The 21023-nt window shown below is 46.9% G+C and overlaps 1 protein-coding gene across 3 annotated transcripts in view; it reads right to left on the bottom strand.

Moving 5' to 3' along the window:
• POLR2D (RNA polymerase II subunit D) overlaps window positions 1-21023 on the bottom strand; it is a 616144-nt gene that overhangs the window by 424513 nt on the left and 170608 nt on the right. For all 3 annotated transcript variants that reach the window (XM_078665584.1, XM_078665582.1, XM_078665583.1), the window contains one exon: window positions 11953-12079. In XM_078665584.1, the coding sequence (XP_078521710.1) occupies window positions 11953-12079 (127 nt within the window). The remainder of the gene's footprint in view (window positions 1-11952; window positions 12080-21023) is intronic.

The raw sequence follows: 21023 nt of genomic DNA, 5'->3' as shown, positions 1-21023 counted from the left end.
AGGACGATGAGGGAGTCCCTCCATGCCCAGAAGTCCCACCTGGTTCTTGTCCCTGTCACGCAGGGTCCTCCTGGAAAAAGAGTGACAGATATCACAGGAGTCAGGGTCATGGGTGGAAGGGAGACATAGTATACATACTCTGTGGGGGTCAGATTTAGCCTTCTTCCTACCACACTCAGGGCACTTGTCGAATAAAGCTGGCATTTTTGACAGAAAGAGGTGGTAAAACTGGTTAAAAACACAGCCAATGGAAGAGGAAGACCCCAGACGTCGAGTGAAACACTAAAAACACTGGAAAAGTGCCAAAAATTGAAGAAATACCCAAAAAGGGAGAGCTCAATGCTCCAAGGTCCTGCTAGCAGGAGCTGGAAAAAAGAACTGAAAGTAAAAGGACTTTGGCTGTGCATCCTGGGATACCGAGGGTCTCTGGAGAGTTCCTTAAAGGCACGGTATCCCTTTTCCAGACATAATGGCAACCTATGGGGGCTTGTCTGTCCAACCCTTCCTCTCTATCATTTCAAGGATTTTGGTGAAGGGAAGTTTCTCTATGAGTGAAACTTGGCAATATATATGCAAAATTGGTTTTTATTTGGCTATCCTTTTCATGTTAGTTGAAGTTCTGGCCAGTGTAGCCTTGTAGTTATAGGCTGCATTATTGGTCTTTGATTTTCTCTTAAGTGTCTATGCAGGACTGCAAAGAAGACCGCTTAAGAGATTATTTTTGATTGCTCCGGGGTCCCCGCACATGGGCGCGACTATTCACTAGATTAGGACTATAAACAGAGATCCCCTACTACAGAAATTAGGGGCCAGCCAGAAGATCACTCAAACTGTGGCCACCATCTTGCTTCTCCGTCCAAACCGCCTAAAGCAGCAGTTTTATTTATTTTGCACTTCGCTTCATGAGCATTGCAATTTGAGAACTTATTGCCAATCATTCCTATTAGCAGCCTCCAAGCCTCTTATATGATTAAACAAGCATTTGCAATGCATTAGGTCTTGCAATTGGGAGATTTTGCGCTATTGGCATTGTAAACGAAATTGCCTTTTATTTATTTGTTTGAAAAACTTGCAATATTAAAAGGCATTGTCATTTACAATGACATTAGTTAAAGTTTCGAAAATGCTGGCCCTACTGCATTGTAAATGATGGTTATAAATTGGTTGAAGAATAGAGCCATGCCCTAACTCTGGAATAGTTATGGTCATTACAACGCACTTGTACAACGGGATGAGTAAAGAAGATAAAAGTTTTGGTCTAGTTTTAAATAGGTCCATCAAAAGGCCATTTGGCGGTTATGAGGCCTCTGTCAACCACCTCTTCAGTTATATAATTCGAACCTGGCAGTGGCGGTTTCTGCGCTGGGGCGTTGCCTCACTTAATTATTTGTGCACATTTCGTGCGCGCCGCTTTAAATTATTAATACAATTTCAACTTTGAAAGTTGAAATTGCATTAATAATTTAAAGCGGCACACGCGCGTCATCACAGCGGCCGCGGCACCACGTCACATGAACGAGTCACGAGCCGGCAGCAGTGGTTTAATTTCAATAATGATGTGTGCGGCGCGCGCACTGTCCCTGGTACATTGAGTGCCGTGCGCAAGTTGGGTTTGGCCGGCTGCCTTTCTGCAGCCAGGAACCCAGCATTCGCATAGTGGCTTTGCTAAAGCAAGCATCGGGTGACTGGGGTGTTGCTCAAAACCACAGAGCCCAGTAGGAACAAAATGAGCGGCGAGTTTGCCTGCTCACACCAATCCTGGCGCTGCCAAGAGAGGAGCATCTGCGTTTGGATTGGCTGCTGCATCCGAGGAGGCATGACTTGTAGAAGAAGTTGGAGTTGGCACCGCACACCGCAGGGGCCCACCCTGCCCAGCACCCAACGTAGCAGGCCATGGCCAATCAGTGTAATGGCTTATGATTAAGCCATGCAGTGATTGGCCATTCTGCCGTTGTTGGGCAAATCACCGGCCACCCTTCCTCTCAGTAGTCGAGAGTGGAGAGTCGAGAAAAGAGTGTTACTCAGTATGGATTCGTGAATCACGGCTTGGAGCTTGGTGCTGCGAAATTATGGTCCTGAGGTGTGGGAAGATATCAAGTAAGTTCACCGCTGAGTGTGATGTTCTTTTAGGTCAGTTAACTGGAGGTCGTTTTGTGCGTAGGTGGGGACTCCTTTTTGGACGTGTGTTTTACACGCACAAAACTAAAAAATAAAGCGCTAAAAAGCCACGCAGGGTTTTCAGTTGCACCGTGAGCACAAAAATCACGGGCTGAGTAAACACACAAAATCCACTGCTACAGTGCTACTATACATCACAAGTCTGCCATAAATGTCAGTGTAAACGTAATTGTGCCCTTTTCTAACACATGCAAAGTTGTAGCCGTGCTGTTGCAGTTCGGTACGTGAGGAGCGCTGCGATAAGGGTGGCTTTACAAGAGTGTATTATGTGACTTTATGTAAACCACACCAAGTGCTAAAAGTGAGCAGCACGGCCTGCCAGGGTGTTCCGTCCTTTGATATATTGATGTGTGTACACAAGGACGACGTGACGTGAGATTTTGGTTATGGAAAAAAAAATGCTTTGTATGCAAACCCGTCCATGCGCTAAAACAGTGACACAACACCTTAAAAACCCAGAATCAGCCCCACAAGCACCATGTAGAAAAGTTTTGTGAACACTAAAAATGTGTTGCACAAAAATACCATTCAACCAGGGGGATCCGTCATCCGTTAACTTTCATTTTCAATCACATCATCAACTTCAACGATTTTCTCAAAGCCGGCATTGTTGGAACAATTTAAATGCGAAGCAATATGGGGTGAAAATGTGAGCTAAAACCTCCACTTTCATAGGGTGAGGCGAGGGAGAGGGCAGTCGAGTCGGTCTGATGCGAAAAGCGCGTGTCAGTGTGTCTTTATGAGTGTTGAGCATTTGTGAGGTTGGTTCGTAGTGTGTCTCTTCTTTTATGCGTGTGTTTCTGCATATTTGGGTGAAAGTATCATTTAATGGGTTGCTTTCAACGTTCACAAATCTAACGGTGGAAGAATGATTTGAGTCGGAGCTTAAAGTTCTAGGTTTGGGCTCTCCAGGTTTGTTTTAAATTCCAGAATAGTCTGCAAATGGGGTCTGCGAGGTTGCCCTTGCTGTGGATCTACACCACCCCTTCAACAATGCTTTGACAGAGCGCCCGTTCAGCGCACCGTGAAGTGAGTGACTATACCTATAAGGGGCCCAAGTAACCGTAACATTTGCAATGAGTAATCAACTGTCAAAAACAATGGAACAAGTAAATAAATGGACGGAGGCAGACAGGGGCTGTGAACGAAGCTATCCTCTACCCCAATCGTCATTTCCCTGCTTGATAGGCCCCAGCTGTCCTCGCATGGCACATTGGCCAATGACCATACTAAACATGCACATTGCTCTCTTGGGTAGGTACTCGATATGCCCCTCTTCAGGAAAGCAAGCAGACGCGCAACACTGACAATCACTTCAACACCTTGTCAGGGGTACTAAGCGCTATATAAATGAATGCAATGTAATTTAACTTCACTATAAATGGAATTGCAATTCTAAGTGTGTCAGTGCAGCAACAATCATTTTACGCCTTACCACTTCCAAATGTCACCAGCCGCCACTGGAACCTGGTAACGTACAAGTTGGCCTCATATCAGATGGACACTGTTTATTTTCACTATTTTAGTGCCACTATATTTTCATGAAGCTTAATCGACCTTCTTTCAAAATCTTTCTTTTTTAACTACTCCATGAACTTCCATTGAATCAACTGTTTTCCTTCAAAGTGTTGCACGATTTTATCATTAGAAAGTTTTTCCGTTTTATTTCCATCACTCAATTGTTGCCATAAATTGTCGATAGAGATTCAATAATGAATTTATTACACTCTTAGTGTTATTTTAGAAAACACAACACCTTTACAGCATTTGCCGTGAGAGACACCAGTGCGGCCGTGAGGACTAATCTCCTCACTGAGGTCCTTAAACCGCAGTCAAGCTCGGCCGAGCCTCTGCTGCCCTTTAATGAGGCCTTGACCGACGTTCTTCTGGGCACTTGGTCCAAGCCCGCTACGGGTTCGCCCGTAGATAGGAACGTGGCCAGACGCCACCGCCCAGCACCAGGCGACCCATGTTTCCTGTCCACCCACCCTACCCCCGAGAGCCTGGTCATCCAGGCCTCCAATTCCCAGACCGCCTTCCCGTCGGCGCCGCCGGACAGGGAATCCAAGAGGTACGAGCAGTACGGCAAAAAGATCTTCTCGTCCCTTAGTCTGGGACTGCGGTCTTCCAACACCACATGCCTCTTGGGCCGCTACACCCACTCTCAGTGGGATACGGTCGCGGAAGTGCTGCCAGAGTGTCCGTTGGAGGTACGGGCCAAACTCGGCCAAGCCATTGTGGAGGGCCGGGATGCAGCCAAATATTCCATACGGTGCGGGCTGGATACCACCGACTCACTGGGTAGAACGATGGCAACGACGGTGGCGGTCAGACGCCACGCCTGGTTGAGATCCGCCAAACTTTTCGGCCGATGTCCAGAACACCTTGATGGACATGCCGTTCGATGGCCGTCGCCTCTTTGGCGACAAAGCAGACCATGCGCTCAAGCGCTTTAAGGACTCCAGGGCTACGGCCAAGTCCTTGGGCCTCTCGGCCCCACGCCAGCAATCGGCTGCCTTTCATTCCTTTCGTGGCCACGGAAGGGGTGTACCCACACGTGCTGCCAGCCACGCTCCGCAGGGAAATACCCAACGCGGTGGCGGCCGTGGGAACCGCCGTCCCGGCGGTCGGGGACAACGGCGAGGTCAGTCCACACCTTCCCCCGCAGCATCAGCCTCAAAACCCTCCTAGTCCGTGCTTTCAGGCCCATGTGACGCCAGTGGGGGGCAGGGTTCGCCATCACCACCTCCACTGGCGCACCGTCACTTCGGACAGGTGGGTGCTGCAGATCGTCCTAAGGGGCTACTCCCTCGCCTTCGAGGCGACTCCTCCAGCCATGCCACCGCAGAACCACCATGTATCGGGGGATCATTTGCGACTTCTGCAGGAGGAAGTTACGGCCCTCTTGGCCAAGGGGGCCATCGAGCGCGTTCCTGGGCCAGAAGTAGGGTGTGGTTGCTACTCCCACTACTTTCTGGTACCCAAGAAGGGCAAAGGGGGCCTACGCCCTATCTTGGACCTACGGAACGTCAAAGGCTTCCTCCGGAAGGAGAAGTTCAAGATGCTGACACTGGCTCAGGTCCTAGCTGCCCTGGACCCAGGAGACTGGATGGTAGCGTTGGACTTGGAGGACGCTTATTTCCACATCCCCGTCCTGCCGGCCCACCGGCGCTACCTGTGGTTCACGGTTGGCCACGAGCACTTTCAGTATACCGTGCTCCCCTTCGGCCTTACCAGCGCCCCACGGGTGTTCACAAAGGTGATGGCGGTGGTCGCAGCTCACCTGCGCAGGTTAGGGGTTTCAGTCTTCCCCTACCTCGACGACTGGTTGTTGAAGGCAGGCTCGCCCCAGACAGTCATCAGCCACCTCCAGACTACCGCAGACCTCCTGCACCGACTGGGGTTTTCCATCAATGTGCCGAAGTCACACCTGTGCCCCTCTCAGAAGCTCCTTTTCATCGGAGCGGTTCTCGACGCGGTTTCGGGTTTATCCACCCGAACAGCGGGTCCGGGATATTCAGGCTCTGATTCCCATCTTTCAGCCGTTATCCCGGGTCTCAGTCAGGTTGACGCTGTGGCTTCTGGGGCTGATGGCCTCCTGCATCCTGCTGGTGCATCACGCCAGGTGGCGGATGCGGGCTCTGCAGTGGGACCTGAAATTTCAGTGGGCCCAGCATCAGGGCAACCTATCCGACCACGTCCTGATCTCGGAGGGCACTGCGAGACAGCTGCAGTGGTGGCTCACGGACCACGATTGGGTCAGGGGCAGATCCCTCTCCCTTCCCCAACCGGAGCACGTAGTTGTGACGGACGCGTCCCTCCAGGGCTGGGGAGGCCACATGGGAGAGGTGGAGATCAGAGGCCTCCACATCAACCTGTTGGAGTTACGGGCGATTCGTCTAGCACTGAAGGCATTCCTCCCCTCTGTCCGGGGGAGTGTAGTGCAGGTGTTCACGGACAACACCACCGCCATGTGGTACTGCAACAAACAGGGCGGGGTGGGGTCGTGGACCCTTTGCCAGGAGGCTCTGCGCCTCTGGCAATGGCTGGAACGCCGGGGCGTGACCCTGGTGGCTCAACACCTGGCGGGTTCTCTGAACGCCAGGGCGGACGAGCTCAGCCGTCGGTGCATGATGGATCACGAATGGCGTTTGAACTCGGACGTGGCGCAAGGCCTCTTTCAGCAATGGGGAGAGCCTTGGTTAGATCTATTCGCCACCGAAGAGAACGCGCAATGTCATCAGTTCTGCGCGTTGGAATTTCCAAGGCGGCACTCGCTCGGAGACGCTTTTCGTAGCGAGTGGAGTTGCGGTCTACTGTACGCCTTTCCGCCTATACCACTTCTGCCCAGAGTGCTGAAGAAGATCAAGCGCGACCGGGCCCAAGTCATCCTTGTGGCTCCGGACTGGGCTCGAAGGTACTGGTATCAAGAGCTACTCAGTATGTCAGTCGATCCCCCGGTTCGTCTGCCTCTTCAGGAGGACCTTCTGTCGCAGCAGCAGCAGGGGACGGTCCTCCACCCGAACCTGTCCAGTCTCCACCTCCATGCTTGGAGATTGAGCGGCGACAGTTGAGGCCATTTGACTTGCCTCCTGAAGTCTGTAACGTCATTCTGGCAGCCAGGCGTCCCTCCACAAAGTCAGTATACGCCTGCAGGTGGAACAGATTTGTGGCATGGTGCACAGCAAAGGCTGTGGATCCTCTTGCTGCCCCTCTTTCTGAGGTTCTTCTCTTCCTTCTTTCTCTTGCCCAGCAGGGCTCTGCTCTGGGCACTACCAAGGGCTACCTTTCTGCCCTTTCAGCCTTTCTAAGGCTGCCTGATCAACCTTCTTTGTTCAAGTCCCCTATTGTAAATAGATTTCTAAAGGGCATCACTCACACATTCCCTCCTGTTCTGTTTGTGATGCCTCAGTGGGACTTGAACCTGGTTCTTACGTTTCTGATGTGCGCTCCCTTTAAGCCACTTCACAACTCTCCTCTTCGCCTTCTTACTTTGAAGACTGCTTTCCTGGTTGCCATCACCTCTGCCAGGAGAGTGAGTGAGCTCCAGGCCCTTTCTTGTACTCCACCTTTCCTTTCTGTCTATCCGGACAAAGTGGTGTTGCGTACCAAGCCTTCTTTCCTGCTCAAGGTTGTCACGGCCTTCCACATCGGGCAGTCTATCACCTTGCCAACCTTCTTCCCGCCACCGCATCCCTCTAAAGAGGAAGAGCGGCTCCACCGTCTGGACCCAAAACGTGCGCTCTCATTTTACTTGGACCCCACACGCCAGTTCCGGGTGGATGACCAACTCCTTGTTCGTTACGTGGGCGCTAAGAAGGGGAAAGCGGTGCACAAGCGGACCATCTCCCGGTGGATTATCTTGTGTATCCAGGCATGCTACTCCTTGGCTAGAAAGGAGCCCCCTGTTGGATTACGGGCTCATTCCACCCGAGCCACGGCGACTACAACTGCCCTGGGCCGGGGGGTGCCCTTACAAGACATCTGTCAGGCAGCTACGTGGGCATCGCTGCACACGTTTGCAAGACACTACTGCCTGGACAGCCAAGTCCGGAGGGATGGCTTCTTTGGCCGTTCCGTCCTCCAGGACTTTCTGGTGTGATTATTGGTTCGCAGACCCACCACCGGGGTTGGTATTGCTGGGGTATCTATTCTAAGGTAAGGAATCTAATACTAACGTGTCTCTTTCAGATGCACAAGTTACTACTTGTGTAACGATATATCTGTAAGAGACATTAGTTAGTATTAGATTCCTTACCGACTACCCATCCTCCCCGTTCTGCGAACCGATATCTAGGGTTAGGGTTAACCCCTTTCAGGGCCCTAATTTCAATGGCACCAGTGTTGGTTTTTAACATGGCTCTGCGTTTCTGGCGCGGAAAAGCTGTGTCTAAGAACTGACGTCAGCACGCGGAGGCGGCGTCTAAGTACTCCGACGACGTCATCACGGCGCCGACGACGGACGCGGAGCCGCAGATGACGCCTACCGACACGAAAGGTTACTGCTACGCAAAAATTTCCGGATCCAGTCTGACGCCTGGGGATATTCTAAGGTAAGGAATCTAATACTAACGTGTCTCTTTCAGATACGGGGATTTAAACTTTGACAATATCTGGCAGCACATTTGTGGGTTGTCTTTTAAATCGTAAATTGTACACTACATGGTACCAGTAGGCTGAGGGCTCATTAATGTGTTAATGATATTTCTGAGAAGCGATCACACAGTCATAGATGTATTATGCTATGTAATCATGATGATTGTTCTAACACATTACTGTAACAATTGCTCAATGCCAAAATGATTAAAACACCAATTAACATGTAGATACTTAATGGATTTCAGACTGCCTTGTAGTTTTGACTATTTTAGACCATGTTGGCTTCTGTTACTCACTATTTGATTCACCCGTGAGTATGCAGGAAGCAATAAATAAAATGTGTATTAATACTACCTGTGACCCTACTGGATATTTACTTTTAATTATTTACCCCCGGCTCATCAATATACAGGAGTGTCATGTACCAATAACCTTGCCTTATAGAATCTCCAACAGCTTTGTTCTTGGACATGTAAGGTTCTTCATCCTTCCCCTTATCCTCTAGTAGTCTTCCACTGTAGAACTTTAAAGCATCTGTCCAAAAGTGGTACCCTTTCAAGCTGTTAGTAGAGCATGCCAGTATCAACCATGGCATCAAGATCAGCAGGGCAGATCACCTTCTCACTCAGGCCGAATACACTTCTCTTCACAAGAAAATGCTGACAGACCTTGAGGCTAGTCTAACTAGTATGATGGTAAACACACCCATGGCTAGCCTGCCAGGTCTTCAGACCATAGCAATTGCACATGATCTCTCTCAAGCTTACCCTTTGGAAGGCCCCACTTCCAGAGGACGTAAATGATTGTCGAGTAAACCCACCTCTTTTTCCCAGTAGAGTTTCTGCTGGATGAGAGGTGGATCCTGAGACAAGTAGTATCTCAGGTGAATTTCCAGTATGCCACAGTTTCACTACATTGAGGTAACGGAAGTGTAGTGCTTTTCATTCACTTGCGCCTAAAAATTTCAGAGGACCATCAGGAGGGATCCCTAGAAAGTGATGTATGAGTGTGACTATTGAAATAAGATATTCCCATAGTCCTCAATCTATGCCTCAATGATCTGGAACATTCATTTTATCCACTAGGACCATCCCAACCCTGCTCCAATTTAGGAAAGAGCTGACGACCCATCTCTTTAAACAGCACAACACCATATCCTATCAAGTTAGCAGTCCACTTTTACTCTCTCAACCCAGCTACCTCGCCAATCAATTGTTTACAGTATCTTTGCCTTTGAATGTGTGCAGCACTTCACTACCTTTCATCTAGCTTTGCAATATACAGGTACTCCATACATACATATGCTCCTGCATGCCCTGCAAATCCTCATTCTTATGATGTTGTTATATGGTCTTGCCTGCAGGGTGCTTTAGGTGCGTGTTGCATGGTATCTATTGTCTACAATACTAACCTGTCATCACATCAACTTGACATTTTTTTAAGTGCTCTGTGTAGTACTGTGTGGGGCCCTATTGGTGGGAGTCAGAGAGAGAGAAAGATTACAGGGGAAGATATACAATGTAGGGGATACAGGTGTTGTGAGTAATGGAAAGGGATATGAGAAGAGATGGTGGAAGAGAAAATGAGTAAGAGAACTAGAGAGAAATGCAGCGAGAAAGAGAGGGTTTCAGTGAAAGAGACTGCAAGGGAATAAACTATTGGGTAAGTAAGGCGCAGGCTGCTGGAGAAAGCCAGACAGAGAAAGACTGGGGCAGAAAAGAGAAAGTATGTCTGCGACAGAGAAAGAGAGTGAGTAGCAAGAGAATGAGGGACAGAAATAAACAACAGAAGGTAGAGACTGGTAAAGAGATTGAGAGATGAAAAAAGAGAGAGAAACATAGATTGAGAAAGAATAAGAGAAAGAAGATTTACAAATGGTAAAAGATTGAGAGTATATTTGAGCTGCTATCTTAAATTAGTTGGGAAGGAGGATTAATTGTGGACAACAGCCAAGGCAAATATTTCTGGCATGAAGTCCTTTTCCCACATATATTTTAAATATGTGTGGCGAAAACCAGGAGAGGCACTTTCAATCAATTATGAAAGGGAGCACATTGACAAATTGTAATCAGTCTGGACCAGCCAATGAGACGGCGGTTTACAGGCAGACCCCTCCTACAGGGAAATGCCTTGACAGATTGAGGCTTTCTCCTGTGGTTTGACTGTGCTGCTGGGGAGCGCCGAGCTCTAGTTTAAGTTTGTGTTTTCATTCTCCGATAACCAAAGTGCTAGAGATGAGCAGCATGAAGGCGGGAAGCATCGTGATCATCGGCAGGTCATTCTATTGTGCGCCTTGTACGAAAGGAACGCTGTTGTATATTTAAGTAGAAAAGTACAGAAAACGTCCAAACCTCACAATAGTTTGTTTGCCGAGAATAGTATAACTGGCAACGTAAAAAGTAGGTACGGATGATCCGCAATTACTGTAGGATTGATTTTAAACTCCACAATAATCTGTAGAAGTTAAGCAGTTCATTTCAGGCTCTCAATTTACCTCACGTTGAAATCATCAGTACTGCTTCTTAAAAGGCACATAATGTTCCATCACTGTCTCAAAAAGCATTTGCAATGCAATAGGACTCGCATTTACGCGAGACCTATTGCATTGCAAACAGGAGTGCGGATGGAGGGGACGAGAAGGCACGGACATCGGGAGTGCGTGGGCGAGAAGGCATGGACAACAGGAGTTCGGGCGGGGGGGGAATAGTGTTTTAAATAACACCTACCATACCGTGTAACACTGAAAGTAAAGGGGTCAATAGCCATGGGAGGGTACAAATGATGACATGGCATAATAAGGCGGGACTAACAAGCCTCATAATCAGAAGACAGAATTTAGGTAGAACAAAGACAGAAGGCAATGAAAAATATGGGCGGAGAGATAGGGCAGCTTGTCTCTCATACTCTACTACTGCATGCATCATAAAAGTAAAGTAAAGTCCACATTTGTAAAGCGCACAATCACCCGTAAGGGTCTCTAGGCGCTGGGGGCCGTCGGGAAGATTAAGCGAGCTATTGCCCAGAGTCACATGGTGCTGGGCTAACCTGCCGCCGGAGCCGGGGATCGAACCGTGGTCCCCAGATTCCAGCGTCAGTCGCCCTGGCCGCGGCGCCACACCTCTTCCCTTATCATGGAGCGAGCAGCGCATGAGCGCTGCCACTAAAGCTCAACCTAAAAAAGCTGATCTACATATGTCAGCAAGCACTGGACTGTAAAAGCTAGAGAAGCAGAGTCAAATTCCATAAAAATAGATTCACATGATATGAGCGCTCAAATGATGTCTTGAAAGGAAGGAATCACATGCAAGTTTATCTCAAAGTGATGATATCAACCCTAAAGAGCTCTAGAAATGAAAGCAGTCTAGTTTAAAAAACAAATCCCTCAACAATGACTGATCAGTGGCAAGTGGAAGCTGTTCAGAAACTCAATAAAAAGGTAAATCAATGATAAATGTACCAATTCATTATTTGGCCCTACCTGCATTATTTTTAGTGACATTGTTTCTTTCAGAGACAAACCTTCTGCTTGCCTGTGCTTTATAAATCTAAACGTCTAGCTTCACAATAAGGAAACGTAATTTCAACAAAGCAGGGGTTGTTTAAATACATTCGAATTGTAAAACTTTGCTCTAAACAAACATGTTGCACCTTCACCTAAAAAGACTTCAACTATACCTGCTGGGGTCCAATGTGCAAGCGATGTCTGGTCTCTTGGTTCTGGGGATGGCATACAGTGGATATCGATCTCCATGGCGTATCAATATATGAACCGACAGCAGCTTGAAATTATAAGGGACACGACCTAGGTGAATGGAAAATACATCTTGAAACTGTTTAAATAAATCCTCAGCGAAATCATTATTTTCCATTAATCATAATGCCACAGCCTACAATTCTAACTTAGGCCTTTCAGAGAAGAAAATTAACCGATTGATAGACCTTTTAGCAAGGAGACAGCCCTGCATAGGTTTTTAAGTGTTTTGAAAGAGGTTGTATTGTGGAAGCGACAAGCCCAAAATGGCCCCTTGCACAGCTTTCCTACATTTATGGTCGTCCTCATGAAATGACCTCATACGTACTGTGAACGAAGGCATCCAAGGCAACATCTGCATTTTCTTTTTGCCTAGGATGTGTTGGAGTAAAACAAAACTCTGAAAAATAGCCTAAATGGTCTGAGGGGAAAAAACATTTGATATGGGGAACACTTCATTGAGCTTGAGCCACTGGTAATTGCTCTGGGCTGCATTCCAGTGGATCATTTGTTTGCTTACTGTGCCATTCCTCACTGGGAGCAACCACATGCAAAACGGTCTTGGTCTTGTACCAATAGGAAGATAAAGTAAGGTAACCCTGTGCACATTCATACACTGAGAACAGTGTGTGTGGTGATTTGAAAGTTTTATCCTTTCACCAAGAGTGAGAGTGAAGGCTGTTCAAATTCTGGCTGTTACTGTTGAGGTTGTGGTTTCTAGGAGTCAATGCATCTAGTGGTGGCTGTCCAGACCCAATAAATATGGCAGTTATAAGTTGTTTAGACGCCAGGGGATAGCTGTCAACAAAATGATTTGAAGAGGAACAAATGTTAGTTTTAATTGAGTTAGGAGTGGATTGCGGAGTATTGATTTCAGCTTGGAGAATGAAGAGGTGCCTGCAACTTAAAAAAGTGAGTAGCAGTGGGGTGATGGGAGGAAGTTTGTTTTTTACTTCCCTGTTACACTATTAGGTTTTGAGTGGGTGCCTATTTAAAGGGGGAAATGTGTCCTATTCTTGTATTTTGCCATGGGGGTGAGATCACAAGAGCAGATAAACACAGAGGAGTGTGTGTGATCGGGATTTTTCTGCAGGGTTCTACCATGTAAGGTTCTATTATTACCAGTCTGGGATTACGAAAGGACCACTGATGTCTATCACATGGAGTAACCCTGCTTATTTCTCAGTAGATGGCTAAAATGAATGAAGTGAGGAACTTGAATTGACAGAGCTGTAAGTGATACATTACCCAGGCAGATTTCATCTTTAGTTACATGCTCACCCTTTATTGGGTCACTGAAAATGTGTTAATTACAGAGCAATGGAAACAGGATATGCTGTTACCTAACTGTGCATCATGCTCCGTCTGGGTAAAACAAAATACAATAAATTCACAAAGCTCAGTATGTACACAAAGGTGCTCAACAGCCATTTATAAAAATAAAATCATCATCCAAATTGGTAGACTTTCAATTCAGTAAAGTGTACTAAAAAATCGTGAAACCACTTGTATGACAAAACTGCCAAATTCACTTGTTTAGAGCCAGGGGAAGGAATGCGAGTGTTTTACCAGAGGTGCCACTGCAAGCTCGCACTATTTTTGAGTATATGTACAAAATATTATATTATCCCACACCACAAAATTGTACCTTGGTTGAACACAGGTATAAATAGCTTTTCTGTTTGGGAAGAGTGAGGAAATACTCTAATACTTAACTAGGACTTACAGAAAGGGTTTTATCCAGTAGAAACAATGTTTCCCCACAACATAAATAGAAGTTCACATAGTAATGCACATTTTTGCATCATTTACGCATGTAGTAATTTTCACCTGCTAGAAAATACATGTGTGAGTTTGGTCTCAAAATGAGAGAAAGCTCAGAGAAACTGGCAATCATAACAGGGTTGACAGCTCATAGCAACAAGCATTGGAAATGCAATAGGTCTCGCAATAACGCGAGTCTGAACTATTAGCATTGTAAATGATAATGCCCTTTATTTTTGCGTTCTGGTTTTTGGAACATAAATAAAGGGCTTTGTCATTTACAAGGCCTATAGCTTAAATTTGCGTTAAAACGAGACCTATTGCATTGCAATGGTGGTGGTGCTGCTGAGTTTTCTCTGAATCTGCACTCTGAATCTGCACCCACAATCTGCACCCACAATGTGTGAGTGGCGTTGCGTGGGTGAGTGGCGTTGCGTGGGTGAGTGGCGTTGCGTGGGTGAGTGGCGTTGCGTGGGTGAGTGGCGTTGCGTGGGTGAGTGGCGTTGCGTGGGTGAGTGGCGTTGCGTGGGTGAGTGGCGTTGCGTGGGTGAGTGGCGTTGCGTGGGTGAGTGGCGTTGCGTGGGTGAGTGGCGTTGCGTGGGTGAGTGGCGTTGCGTGGGTGAGTGGCGTTGCGTGGGTGAGTGGCGTTGCGTGGGTGAGTGGCGTTGCGTGGATGAGTGGCGTTGCGTGGATGAGTGGGGTTGCGTGGATGAGTTGCGTTGCGTGTGTGAGTGGTGTTGCTTGGGTGAGTGGCGTTGCGTGGGTGAGTGTGGCGTTGCGTGGGTGAGTGTGGTGTTGCGTGGATGATAGTGGGCTTTCGTGGGTGTGAGTGGCGTTGCGTGTCTGTAAGTGTTGCTGTGTGGGTGAAAGTGGCACAGAGACTTTGATGTGGCCTGGCGCAGGAGAAATGCTGCTGCTGCTAATTAAATACAAGAGTGGCCGGGAAGCGGCCGGGAAACACAAGTAAGGCCGGCCACATAATTAGGGGAGGAGAAGCCGCACAGCACACGCTGGGAGAAGCCCTTTGATGTGCTGTGTGGCCGCGATGCGCGCTCTGTGCTGGGGGAGGGCCATTAGCCTGAACTCGCGGCAAGATCAAACGAAGGGTGGGATGGACATTGAGGAACAGATGGCCATGAAAGTGTATGGGCCAAAAGCGCGTGCCTGTGGCCACGTGCACTCGAAGAAAACGCCACGAAAAAAAGCGGTGGTTTCACAATCAGTTCGAGCACTTGAATTCTCGCCATTTCCCATTCCTTCGGAATGGTAAAGGCGAGACCTAAAAACTGGAAGACGTAAACATCCTAGACTCTCTGGTAGATGTAAAGGAACAGTTTTAAGGTTAACATTAGATAGGATCTGGAGCATTAATCTGCCTATAGTACGACACAAGATAACATTTATACTACAAAGTATACATGTCCAGCCAAGGATAGTTTGCACACAGCACTTCATAACTTGTTCATATTTAATTACTATATACAAAATGAATATGATTAACCCCTTGCGTGCGGTGTGAATTTTCGCGCTGTGCGGGGATTCTAATTAGTGGGCGGGTTTCGGACGGCTGGGAGCAGTCCTCCGCCCACGCCCACCGTGACGCGTGATGGCTCCCGGCCATCACGAGCATGCAAGGGGTTAAATCAAAGGGAAAGGATAGAACACAATACCGACCACAATACTAAACACAAAACCAAAATCTGATACAGTAGGTGATCCTGCTAGGAGAAATATAATTTCAAGTTCGGTAACTGGGCAGAAGCAGAGCAATGTAATACACAACACATTACTGAAAGCAGGGCTACTTTACCAGTAGTGGGACTCCGATTTCAAGCTTTATAGATAGTTCCGACCCCAGTTCAAAGAGTTTGGATAGGCATTATCAGTTATGTGATAACTAACCCACCAGCTGTGTTTTCCCCATCAGGCCCGGTTCTAGCGGGTGGGCCAGGCCCACCCAAACATGAGCCTGGCCCACCCATGCTGGAGCCTTGGCCCTCGCAGTAAGGGCTTGAAGACAGGCTGCGCGCAACTCCATTGGGCTCAAAGTGCTTCAATCCTCCCCGTGTGTGTGTCAGCTCGGGCCAAGACAGCTTCCCGGACACACACACACACACACACACACAGACAGTTTTAGAGATTATCGCAACCGCACCCGAGTACTTGACAGGTCTTTAAACGACCATTTACATGTTAATGAAGCTTCGTTTGCCATTTAGAGGTGGAACAAAGAAAGGTAAACCAGGAGTCCCCAGTGTTGAAGGACACTCCGTTTTCACCACCGTTTTTCACCATTTTGTCTCAGTAAATGTATCACGTCGTCTTTTTTTTGGAGAAGGTCGACGCAATAGCGAGGGAGGCAAGTTTTCATAAGTTCCTGGGGAGGATTACGTGGCAGCCCTGATCAGAAAGCAGTTCAGTTAAGAGATGCTGCTGTGTGAAAGTTAAATGTTATTACCCGGTGCTTCGTTGTGTGTGCTTTCCGTGGTTATGGGGGCTGCCAGCTGCACTCTGTGCCCCTCGAACGAAGCCCAGGTGTACTCCTGCTTTGTTGTGGAACGTCCCTGATTTTGATGCTAAAAATCTGGCTACTCCTAGATGAGCTGGGAACCAAAGGGCCTATTACAGCACCTTATGCGTGCGCTGTGCCTGCACGGAAGCACTTTCAGAATGCACTGAACATTACAGCAAAGTGCATCAAACCCAAGTTGTCTGTTGCATGCTAGGATACCACTCCTCACGTGGTCGCATGGGGTCACTGAATGCACAGCTTTTTATTTAGAGTATATCAGGGTGATGATGTGTGTGCTGGAGCAGTGATTGTTATAAACTGACGGGGCGTTCTCGGCTCCCAGAGTGATGTGCAGGTCTCTCGTGCAAGGCAGATGATCCCACGCATAGCTGCGTTTCACTCTTAAAAGTACCCAGGTGCGTATTTTACCCAAGTAGGTGTCTGTTCATTAGTGAAAAAAACAAGTCAAAGTGAATTTTGGTTATCGGGCGCCCATCGGGCCAGTATGTTCATACTGTTTGATGACCCCTTAAAGCTCGAGATTGGTTCGAGTCCAATGCCTGGCTCTGACTCGGGATCCTCATAGACCCTTAAGCCTAACACGATCCGAGCCCAGACCCTCTTGAGGCAAGAAACACCAACTCTGACACATTGCCTAGTGCCATCTTTTACCGATAGACTATGCGCCTGTGTTGGTGTATTTTAAAGTTGAACCAGCTTGCTGGTCTTCACAAGCAATGAAAAGCAGCATTGTGTTGCAACTCTAAAAACACCAACAGGAACACGCTGCCTTTAGCAGCTCTGTCTAAAAGACCAGTCTTGGCGTTTCAAAAAAAAGTTTTAACAGAATATGGTGGGAGGATGAGGCGTTATGATCAGAAGTGCTGACTTTGGACCTTGGTAACCTGGTTCATGTCTCGGTGTCGCTTAACGTCCTGTGATTTTGCGCAAATCACCTATTCGCTCTGTGCTTAAAAATGAATGGGGCCTTGTGTTAATATTACGAGTGCTCATGAAAAGAACTCCAATACCTTCAGGCCCAGTTCACGATATATAAAACTGCACAAAAGAAAAAGAAGATAAATGAAATGCTGGTTTTCAGAGGCGACGAAAGAAGATTGGCCTAAAACACATTCACAGGTTCTGATGAGCAGAATTGTGCTAAAACGGTAAAAGCACCCAAGAGGAAGGCACTACCTTTTAGCTCATCATAACGACCCCCCATGCCCACCGCTCAGGTCTGGCTCGGCTTGTCCCATGAGTACTTGGGCTCGCCCATCTGTATTTTTTATAGCATACGCGTGAATGAGTCGGCGCAGTATAAGATACATTTCTCATCACAAATGGACGTTACCGTTTTATAAGCCTATGTTCGTTTTAATAGCGAAATTACCTCCGAATTGTTTGTCCTAGTCGCAGTATTAACTTTTTTTTCCAGATTAATTTTAATCTCGACCGTAATTTTCAAGGGATCTGTTAAGAATTGTGCGAAATCTAGTGTTGGGGAAGTTGGCAAGCCCTCATCAGTCTAAAATATTAATATTGGCAGAAAGCAAAAATATTTGGTCTGAGAAAGCACACATTAGTTGCGCAGCAGTCGCTGGCACTTAACGGAGCTACTTTGGGTGAGTTTAGGCTCCGTTTCGAACAAATGGCATTGTTCACAGTGAAGCTATCCTGTGGCTGAATTGGGCTGACAGCTGTAGTGGGCGCAGTAAGAATCTGAATAACACAACAGCAGACTGATGAATGAAAAAAGCTGTCTGAAAAAACCTACACGTAGATAGATTACATAGGGCTTAAATAATCCTACTGTACATGTTAAGGATTTAGCAAGTTACAGACAAGTTTCATGACTATATAGAAGAATGAGGCTGAAGGCAAAGTTCCTTTATAAGGTTGTGGAGGTAACTTGCAATAATGTATGCCAGGGTGTACTTTATTCCTTATAATACATGGTCACACGCTTGCCTTTCCACAATACTCCAATATCCTTGGTATTTTGCTTTTTCATATGAAATAGATAGGATGGGTGCAAGTGTGGAGAATAAAAGTAGAATCTGTATTGTAAAATGAAACACACTAAAAAGCAATTAGATATTTGTTGCAAAATATATTTATATCAGTTTAACATAAGTAATATTAAAAATAACGCTCTTTAATTACATGAAGTGCACAAAAAATAAACATGTTGCCATAAGATCGTCCTTCTGCATATCACTGTTCATCTAGAAAAACAAAGCAAAAGAAACAAGCATTGGCATAGCCAATAGGTCTTGCCGTTGGGTCCTTATAAGTGTTTAGCCATGCAACAGTTGATGTTGTTGCACCAAGGATATTGTGCTGGATAACTAAACACTTATAAGGTCCCAAAGGCGAGACCTATTGGCTAGGTCAATGCTTGTTATCATTATCAATGGCCGATGCAGGACAACAATATGACAATACAAAATGTCCAGATAACGCTGGTGATTAATGATCCTGCTGGAGAGCAATCATTTGTCTGTGAGTAGTTTTTAAATGCAGATGAACTGTGTTTTATGTGGATAGCTCAGTGGGTTACTGACTTTGTCACAGAGATCCTTGTGTTACTTGGATTCAGAAGTAACAATCCTAACATAGGACAGTGACCAATGAACTGTAATCAAAGAGCTGCATACAAACATGAATGGTATAGTTAGAACTTCACTTTTTTTGTTTTGTGATATAGTTAGAACTGCTCCAGTCTTTCATTATTCTAATGTTGCTAAAATGAGTATGTTTGGGCAGATATACATTTTTATCAGTAAAGCTGCCCCCATGGAATACTCTTTAAATCCTAAGGTTGTGTTTCCCCAGACCAAACCCTCTTAAAATATACTTCCCACCAGTATGGATAACATGTGAATCCTACACCTTGTAATCCTCATTGGCTTATGTGACATTCCCTGTAGACTGATTTACATATTTGTATGATTCATTGTCTCTATAATGTGTGCGTGGTGTAAAGTACTGGCACACACTACACTGATATGAGTAGCGCTATACAACAAATGAAATGCATATGAGAGAAGGGCTACGTAAAGATGAGGGGCACTGTTGGAGGGTGGAAGTGAGGGAATCCGAGGAAGAGGTCATGGGTGGAGGGGGGAGATGAGGGGCACTGGTGGAGGTTGGCAGTGAGGGAGTCTGAGGAGGAGGTCAAGAGAGGGAGGGCTACGGAGAGATGAAGGGAACTGGTGGAGGGTGGCAGTGAGGGAATCCGAGGGGGAGGTCATAAGGGGAGGGACTATGGGGAGATGAGGGGCACTTGTGGCATGTGGCAGTGAGGGAATCCGAGGAGGAGGTCAATAGAGGGGGCCATGGAGGGATGAGAGCCACTGCTGGAAGGTGTAGTAAAGTCATTTACAGAGAAATAGGTTATCAGTGCGGCACCAAAAAAGACTTTTGCATCAGCGCTGAACAGCCGCGGCCCGTGGAGGGAGTTTCGGTGTGGGGCAGAGAGGCGGGGTGGGGGAGGGGCAGGTTGGGGGGTGGTTTTGAAGGTAGGTAAACAACGTAATTAATAAAACGAATTTCATAGCGCGCCCTGCATCTCAAAATGCGATGCAGGGTGTGCTACGAAATTCATTTTATTTATTAAATTGTTTACTTACCTTCAATTATCCATACTCCGGTTTTTAGCAACCCCCACCCTGCCCCTCCCCCGCTCCGCCCCACCATGACTCCCGCCACGGGCCGTGGCTGGTGCTGAAGCCGGCCCTGTCATGGCCTTTCTGTTTTTGTTTATTTAATTAGCAGTCGGGTCATAAGGGCTACTGTGGAACATACTTTAAAGTGCGTGCTAATTATATTTACTGCTATATTCAATGTTTTAAGTTTGAAGGTGATTTTACTAATGTTTGTACCGGGAAAAATGAAAGTGGAGCCCTATGGTGCCTGATATGGGGCTGGGGCCCAAGGTCAGCTGTGAAATAAGGTGCACTGGAGAGGAGTAGTGGATAATCAAGCCTGTAAGGGAGTGCGTTGCAGAGTCCGGGGTCATGTGGAGGTAGTAATGAAGAGGGATTCTCCCTGAAGGCTCTTACAGAGGGAGCCTGAGAAGTGTCACTTGCCTGATACTCCCACCTCAGAAACCTCCTCGTCTCATCATAGGAACATTACATGGAAAAAACACTTTTTGAGAGGGATGATATTTAGAAAGAGATTTGGAAAAGAGTGCGTTTTACTGGTCCTTGTAAGACTAAGACGAGATAAAGGAGGGCCCTGAAGAAGGCCTGCCCAGACATATATGCCACAAGTCGAGCCCGCAGAGGCCCACCCAAATGCACCCTTGGCCCACCCAAGTAAAAATTCCTGGAGCCGGGCCTGTTCCCCATACAGATTTTGTCAGGTCAGTCTTACTGAACTGTATTGAGGGAAGAGGCCTGTAGAAAAGGCAAAGCATGCGTAGTATGGTGGATTAAATAATAATTCAGCACAGTATCCCTTAATTTTGAACATGCGAACAGTTGTGGAATGGTTTCTTACCTGTAATCCTAGTTCTTTCTCAGGGGAATCTCAATTGAAGTAATGAACACTGAAAATTCCCGCCCATGTGCGGAGATAAAGGGGCACTTTTTCACAATGTCTTTAAAAAAAATGTTTTAATGATTTTATTGTTGCACAAGGAAAAAAAAATACAGAAGGAGGGCAAATTTTCCCCTTTATCAAAAAAGGAGTGTTGTGCCCTTTAGACAA

Source organism: Lissotriton helveticus, chromosome 11, assembly GCF_964261635.1.
Source record: "Lissotriton helveticus chromosome 11, aLisHel1.1, whole genome shotgun sequence".
Classification (NCBI taxonomy): domain Eukaryota; kingdom Metazoa; phylum Chordata; class Amphibia; order Caudata; family Salamandridae; genus Lissotriton; species Lissotriton helveticus.
This window is presented reverse-complemented; position numbering and strand designations above follow the sequence as displayed.